The sequence below is a fragment of the Hipposideros armiger genome, unplaced genomic scaffold, assembly GCF_001890085.2.
Source record: "Hipposideros armiger isolate ML-2016 unplaced genomic scaffold, ASM189008v1 scaffold_472, whole genome shotgun sequence".
NCBI classification, from domain to species: Eukaryota; Metazoa; Chordata; class Mammalia; order Chiroptera; family Hipposideridae; genus Hipposideros; species Hipposideros armiger.
The window spans coordinates 826,755-835,214 of record NW_017731822.1 but is presented as its reverse complement, the minus strand read 5'-3'; the positions used below and the strand labels follow the sequence as shown (position 1 = coordinate 835,214).

At 45.3% G+C, this 8,460-nt stretch overlaps 1 protein-coding gene across 1 annotated transcript in view; it reads right to left on the bottom strand.

Annotated features, from left to right (window-relative positions):
• RNF149 (ring finger protein 149) overlaps nt 1-6,489 on the bottom strand; it is a 40,354-nt gene extending 33,865 nt beyond the window's left edge. Inside the window, exon 1 of the mRNA XM_019666525.1 lies at nt 5,551-6,489. Coding sequence (XP_019522070.1) covers nt 5,551-5,995 — 445 coding nt within the window. The 5' untranslated portion in view covers nt 5,996-6,489. The remainder of the gene's footprint in view (nt 1-5,550) is intronic.
• Between the last annotated feature and the right edge of the window lie 1,971 nt (nt 6,490-8,460).

The window sequence follows — 8,460 nt, the reverse complement described above, 5'->3', positions numbered from 1 at the left end:
CCGGCGACTGATCTGCCTCACCCGGGAAGAGCGCAATGATGGTGCCAACTTGGGCCAGTGAAGCAACATCCTCCACCACTAGACTGAAGAACAAAAGGACAGCAACTTGTCTGTTCCCCTTCCCCCAATTCCCCAGCACTGTTCCCATCCCCCCAACTCCCCAATAAAAATCTTAAAAAAAAGAGTTTCTGTTCTAGAAAACTAATTTGGGCAGCAAGAAATACATTTTAAAGTTCTAGCAAGAGAATTCCATGGACTTTCGTTTCTTACCCCCGCCCCCCCACTAACTTAACTTTTATACTCTCTCCAACTTTCCCCTCAAGCTGGAGAATTCCCGGTTAAATCTTTAAGATTCAGCACAAGCTCAACCTAAGGCTTTTCAACAAAACTTGCCCTTCTGAGTATGCAATGCATCAATGCCTGAGGTACATCTCTTTTTATACACCTACTATAGCTTATTTATAGGTTTCTCTCCCTCACTAGACCAGTACTACCTGTTTTTATTAGTTTTTGTTGCCTAGCATCACGCAGCGATGACCCATAGAAGAGTTTCTGAATCAATCGATCTGAAAAATTGGCTTATCTTCTAGCATTACAGTGGAAACGATCCAACAAGGAGAATATTATAGACTCTTTTGCAGGGGAAATAGTACACTAAATATGAATGCAAATGTCTCTGAAATTTGAAGCTATTTTACATAATACTTTTGTGGTTAGCTTGGATGAATGAGGAGGACTCAAAAATAAATTTGATTCTCTTCCTGGAATTTTAAATTATGTGTTAAGAAAGGGGATTGTAATGGTGGCACTAAATCTTCTATTTTGAGATTTGGATCTCTGGTATAATTTAACAAGTGTAATTTAGCTTGGGACTTTTTGAAAGCTTTCTTTTCTTCCCTTCATTTCCACCAAATGTTAATGATTCTGCTTCCTATACATTGACTAAGCAGTTTTCATCAGTTCTGTTTACTTCAGTCATGCAGGCCCTGGAGACTTGGGCGAGGTTTTGCGTCTGTTTGTGATCTACTACTAGCTCCAACTTAAATTTACATAATGTAAGCAAAAGTGGCGACAACCAGCTTAACCGCTTCCCCCACCCCAAAGCCAAGCAGGCAAAAGCAATTGACATCCTTGTTAGAAAAGACAGAACTTGAGACCAAACAAAGACTCGATGCAGTAGTTTCCAGCAGACTGCCCAGCAAACTCTTCTCCTACTTTAATAAATCTTCCTACTATATTTTTACCTGACTTGTGAATTCCTTCTTTGCCGTAAGCGAGCAGACGCAACATTATGTTTTGGATAATTTGGCTTGCTCAAAAGTGTTTTGTATTTGTTGAATATACTACTCAACAGTCTTCTTGAGAACTCTTGGCAGTTCTCCTAAATGCATTACTTTATCTCTGACCTTCGGCCTTTTACAGTGCTCATGTGCCACCCAGAATGTCCTATAACCAGCCACCCATACCGCACATGACACAGGCCCAGAGACATCTTCTCTATAACAGCTTGTTCTTCAAAACTCAATCTTTCTGGGAACTATCCTAGTTAATTCCGCCTTCTGTGAGGCTGTAAGATGCCATTTCTGTATTCCTACAGCACCAAAATACATTCCAAATTAAAATCTGAGTACTTGGCACTTACTGTATTTCCTCATGTATAAGACGCTCCTATGTATAAGATGCACCTTAATTTTGGGGCCCGAAATTTGAAAAAAAATGTATTACATAAAGTTACTGAACTCAAGTTTTATTCATCATAAAATTCATACAACTCCTCATCACTGTCAAAACTCCCAACCATGAGCATGTCCTCATCTGTGTCTGATAACGAATCACTGTCTTCATATATTGCCTTGTCCTCAGCGGGAAATGCAAGTTAAAAAAAATCTACAACCACTGTGTAAGACGCACCCAGTTTTTAGACCCCAAATTTTTTGAAAAAAGGTGTGTCTTATACATGGGGAAATATGGTAGTAAGCAATTGTTCACAAAATGAAAGTGCCACTCCTAAAAAGCCATGACAAGATTTCAGCTAGAACCATCCTATTTACTAATCAACAAGAAACACACTAAGGTGAATACTGTAGGAAAGCTTTTTTTAATTATTTGACTTGGTATCAATTTTTACCCATCTTGTTCAAACTAACTCTTAGTCATCCTTGTAATATTTGCATCAGATATCCTTCCTTCCTTTATGCTTCCTAAGTACTTGCACACATAACTCTGTCAAGGCCCAAACCATTCTGTCTGGAAAGTTCTGTTTCTCGCTCTCACTAGGCCGCAAACTACTCAAAGGCAGAAAATGTGTCTTCCACATGTCTGTCCCTGAGCAGGCACAACACTTGGCTCATTATCTGTCTGCTAAAAGGAATCAACTCCAGGCACTAGTATAACAGTACTTACAGTTGTTCTGACAAAATATTATCTTCAAGTCATGATTTATTTTAGAGCCACAATAAAATACTGATATTAATCCAAAATATCTTACCCTGGATTCTAGTAGTCAAGCAACAGGTTTAAAGAGAACTGGAGATATTCTTTCTCCCCAAGACTGTCATGATTCAATCTGACAAGCAGCCATCTCTACCTGTTTTGTAGGGCACCAGTGTGATACAGGAATACTGAGAAGCACTGAATCTGAGGTTTTTACCGTGGCTCTAGACATATTCTGGCAAAATACAAGAAACCTAAGTCTGAGGTACCTTCTGAGGGTCTGTGTAAACACTTCAAATTCATGTGTGTCAAAGCTGGTTCCTCTTTTGACTTAATCCCATTCATAATTTTATTCCATTCTCAAAAATCATGATACATTATTTGTACCCTTGTCCCCAATTGGGCCAGGTTCTATGAGGGTCACTTTTTCCCAATTGGGCCAGGTTCTATAAGGGTCATTTTTCCCCATCTCTACAGTCACCACTAGAGTACTGGCCCTTATATTTGTACTTGGACTTGCCCAGGGGTCGACAAACTGCGGCTCTTAAGTCACAAGCTCTGACGTAAAATTGAAAATGAATATAAAACTATCATAGTTTCATTTATAAAATTTGTAAAGGATATTATTCACATAATGGTGATTATGTAAAAATATATTTATGGCTCTTGAATAATTTTTAAATTATTGTGAGGAACAGTATTGGCTCTTCCAGGGGTCGGCAAACTTTTAAGACGGAACTTACCCAAAGAGCCGCATGTGGCTCGCGAGCCACAGTTTGCAGACCCCCAGTCTAACTGGATTCTGTTTCCACCTTTTCCTCTGTGTAATCCATTAGTCAATGTGCTACCAAATTAATCTCTCTTTAAGTCAGCAGTTCAAAAAAGGTGGATAATTTTGTCATCCCCTCTCCTCCTGAACATTTGGCAACATCTAGACACATTTTTGGTTGTCAGAACTGGGGAGGTGCTACTGGAATCTAATGATTAAGAGGTGAGGGATGCTGCTAAACATCCTATAATGCCCAGGACAGCCCCACAACAAAGAATGATCTGCCATACATCACCTTGTTCCCTTGAGCCAGTTATTTATATTCTTTGGAGAGTCAGTTTCCTCACTGGTAATATGGGGTTAAATTACCCACCTAAAAGGGCTGTTAGGAGGATAACGTGCGCTGTTGTATGGAGAATACCAAGCACAGTGTCTACACAATGGGTAATTTTTACACATTTAAAAAAAATTGCGGTTCCTTTTGTCTTTATCCTCAGACAGACTTTTTCTCCCAGTAAAGAAACTAGAATAGACATTGATAATGGGAACAGGAGCTCACACTGAGAGGATTTAAAGTAAACACCAATGAGGTGTTTTTCTGGGTCTGGATAAACTCTATGTTAGTAATATAAGCAAGAAAGGTTGCTGAACTATGGTCAGAGTAAGCACTCTGAGCCTGAGGAGATGTTAGCTCCATTACCAAAAAAATCAGTAAACAGATTTAGAAAATTGTAGGCCTGCCATTGGAAAGAAAAGGTCTACATTAAGATGTTGTAGACTGACAAGTGATTGCAAAGACCCAGAATCAGAGAACCTCTTTTCTTGGACAAAACTACCAAACTTGGGGAACACTAGCGATAGGTTGTATCTGGAATGCTATGTGAAATCTGACAGGACTTTTCATGCGAGTTTTGTGGAAACATGGCTTGGGTACGACAATTACAATTAGGCAGATCTGTAATCATTGGAATAACTGCACCGCTGTTTCTATCACATGGCCATCTGTTCCACTTCCTCTCCAAACCCACTTCTCCTTTCTGTTGCAACTGGGGAACACTCCCTGTACTATCTGAGGCCAATCCCCCTCCATAAGTATCCTGGACACCGCCTCCTGCCTTCTCAAAGGCCTGACTCTTTCATCTTTCAGTTGCCTCTACTCTCTGCTACGTCTCTACCAGATCACTCCCATCCAATTTCAAATATGCCTCACCACCGTCCATCCTTCCATCCTCCCTGGCCCTACAGTTTCTGCTGGATTCTCAGCACCTCCAAACCCCGCCAGTCAACCTTCTTGGAAGAGTTGTTCTAACAGTCCTCCACTTCCTCACCTCTCAACGGACTTCTTTTCCTACCACTCTGCTACAACAGGCCACATGCAAAGTCACTTTTCTGTCCTCACTTTACAGTTAGGTTCTGAACTTGCATTCAGGAAGCCAAAACAGAGTGAAAAACAAAAGTACAGGAAAAAGGATGCAGGACTTCAAAAAGAAATTTTAATAACACTTAAGTTTAGAATGACTTATGAGCTCTCTTCTAAGGCAGAAGAGACATACATTCTCTGCTGTGTGGTCATCACACAGCACTCAGAATTCAGTTCTGAGGATGCTCTCCTACAAAATAAGACTTTTAAACTACCGTTACTGCTTGAAAATGTAACCTCGTGCCTTGGAATGTGTGTACGTAGGAAGGTTCACCTCACGGGAGAGCAAGATTTTTTTCTTGAAGACAGCTTTAAAAATTTCATCTGAAATCAAATCTGATTAGCAGTGGAGCCAGGATCATAACCTTTATATTATATTTAGTAAATGAGACAACACGCCCGAATTTAAGTCCTGGCTTTTTGACTCAAGAGTTAAATCCAGATTTTCTTATTCAGTTTACAATATTCAGAGACGTTTTATGCAAGTCAAGAAACCACAGTGGCACCAAGCCACCACTTTACTCTGGTGAAGGGACAGCCAGACCCTGGAGTGCGCTCGTTCAGAGAGCTTCGGTTCCTACCCGACCTGACTCTGCGAGACGCTGAGGAGAAAGGGACCTATGATGAGCTATCCTAAGACTTTCCAGGTTAGAACCACAACTCCTCCTTCTGTGGGTTTTAATTTCTCTGTTCTCCCCATTGGAGGGCACCTCACCTGAAGGGCCCAAGACAAAGATCTAATCTTTTCGGGAGGCTGGCCGCCCTCCTAACCGCAGCACCACCGGGGGCACACCAAGCAAATCTAGTGCTTCCCTAATAGTTCCGGACCGCCAGGGGCCACCAGGAGGTCCATGGAAGACCAGAAGGCCGTCGGCCATGACCGCGCTGCAAAGACCCCACCACTCCACCGCCCGCGGCTCCGGCTCACCCGTGTGGGGCATGGGCGAGGTGGCGTTCCCGTGGCGCTCCTCGTTGTAGATCACCACCGCTGAGGCGTTCCTCCGCGCTGCCACCAACACCTTCTCCTTGAAGGTGCAGCCTCCGCGCGCCACCAGGGCGACCCAGGGTGGAGACACAAGGAAGCGCGTGTCGGTCGCGCAGCCCTCGGGGTCGCGGTCCGCCGCGTGCGGGACGCCCACCAGGCCCAGCGCGCCCTCCTTGGGCGAGCTGTCGCTGAATCGGCCGCTCTCCGAGACGCTCCACACGGTCCGGTTCGTCCGTGGGTCCACGTACTCGGTGCTCACCACAGCCGAGAACCACTCGAGCGCCCGGCCCCGCGCCCCGGGCGCGCACAGGGCCAACGCCAGCAGCGCCAGCGCGCCGCGGGCTCCGCAGCCGGCCTCGGACCGCCGCCGCCGCCGCCGCTGCGCCATGGCCCCTCCGCCGGGCTGATGAGGAGCAGGGCGGGCTGGGGGCCGGGCGACTCGCGGGGACCTGAGGGCGCGCGAGTGTGAGAACGCCGCGACTTGCACAGACGAGACCGCTCGCCGCGGAGCCCGGAAAGAGCGCGACGCGGTAGCGGCGCACGCGCACCTGGCGGAGCGACGGGGGCGGGGCGACGGGAGGGGCGGGGCTCCTGGCCTCTCCTCCGCCCGGCCGCTGGCGAGGTGCGTGAGGGCTCCTCCCCACTTAGTGCCCGAGACAGTCTCCAGTGGACCCGCAGCTGGGTGGTCCCGGGACCCCGAGGAGTCTGCGGACCGAGGAGCGGGTGTGGGCACCCCACGCGATGCTTGCGCCACGTTGGTCCCCGTGACCTGGAGTCCTCGAAACCAGGGGAAGTGACCGCCCGAGAAACGGGAGGGTTGGTTCTTCGTGATGCGTGGGAGCGCGATTGTGTAAAACCACTCAGCGGATGTTTACGAAGAATTTACTACTGTGCAAGGCACGTGGCAAAGGCCTTGCTTGTCTGAAACCTTTAAAAAATCCAATTAAAAAAAAAAGCTACACACGTGTTTTCCAGATACGTTTTGTTCACAGTTTTGTAATGTTAATTGATTCCTTATGGCTTTTCTCAAATAGTATACTCACAACCCTTTTATTATATCGTTTATGTATGATCTGTAGTTTTGAAATAAGTGCATCAAACTTAAATTGTACAGCAATAAATAAAAAGAGAGAAGGATTTGTTGTTGTTTGGAAGTCAATACTGGTAATATAAATCTGCCCTGGATGCAAAGCCTTGCTGCTGCAGGAAGTTAAGAAAATTTCTGACTCATCTTCCTTCATTGCTCAAGGGTCTATAATTGTAGGAAGTAGGTTTTTGCCCTTCACACCAGGTGTTTTTGTTGGGCCTTTAAACCTTCTCACCTTCCCTGTTTGTTACCATAAGTTTTCCTTGAAGTTGGAGTCTCCTCTCCCTTTCCTATCAGGAAACTAGTTTTAGAAGGCTGAAAGGATCTCAGACTAAAGGCCTTCCCCTGACCTAGGCCTAGAAGGGAGATAAAGTATGGTGGTCGTGGCGGGCTAGGGGACAGGTCATAGGACCCCCTCCTTGTGCTCCAGCAAAACAAATATGCGTGTAGTTCCCAGAACAAGCGTTTACGGTTTCATGCTATGTATTGCAAATTCATTTCCTTCTTCCTGAAATCCTTCTGCTCTTGGCAAACACCAACTTAGTCTTCAAGTTTTAACTTAGAAGCTATTTCTTTTGTGAAAGCTTCCCTGCTTCCAAAAGGCAAACTTAGGCGCTTCTCCAATGTTGTACCAGCAGTACGATGTTCCAAATGCATTTTTTAGCCTTCTTATAACATTGTGAGTTTCCTGACGGCCAGAATTGTGTCTTTGCTGTTTTCATAAGCCCACTTCAGCTAGCAGACTGTCATGTGTGTTTGTTAAATGAGCAAATAGCTCTTTTTACTGTTTCAGAGTTAAGGACACATGATGCTGACAAGCTTGTTGCTCAGAGAAGTCCAACAGGCTGATAGAACAGGCCTTACATCTGTTGCGGTCTACCCCAAAAGCTTTTCGTTTTTATTTTTCATTACCAGCTCTAGGCCTCCGCTGGATCCATGATCCAAAGCTGTCACCACCAACTCAAACCCTGAGGGCTTTCATCCCTATACTAGCTCCCAAGTGCCACTCAGTCTCTTCAATTCCCCTTCCCTACTGTCCCAGAAGAAAAGTTGACAGGCCTCACCCCACCACACTCTTTAGGCAGGGGGGTAGGGGTGAGGCAGGTGTCGTTTTCTTTTAATAGTTTTATTATGGAATATTGCAAATGTTTCCAAAAGTAAAGAGACTAGTATAATGAATCTCTATGCCCTTATAACAGATTCAACAATGACCACTCATGGCTAGTTTCCTTTTAAGTATACGCCCAGCCACTTCCACTTGCCCCTTTTGGATTATTTTGAAGGAAATCCCATACATTGAGGGAAAACAGAGCTTGCCACCCGCAAATATGCCCTTTTGGGACACTGGTTATTTTAAGCTGTTTTTTTTTTTTAAAGGAATATCTCTTTTTTTTTTTTAAGATTTTTTTATTGGGGATTTGGGGGATGGGAACAGTGCTGAGGAATTGGGGGAAGGGGAACAGACAAGTTGCTGTCGTTTTGTTCTTCAGTCTAGTTATGGAGGACGTTGCTTCACTAGCCCAAGTTGGCACCATCATTGCATTCTTCCCAGACGAGGCAGATCAGTCGCCGGCTTCTGGACGGATACTCACTGCGGCTGCTGGCTGCTCACCCTGGCTGCTGGCTATACACAGTAGCCCATGGCAACTCACTGCAGCAGGGGCTGCAGCCTATGCCATCACAGGCCACTGGACTCATGGCAGCCCAGCTCCAGGTTGAGCTGTTGTTCAGCATCTTAGCTGTAGAGAGCAGTGTCACTGGCCCTC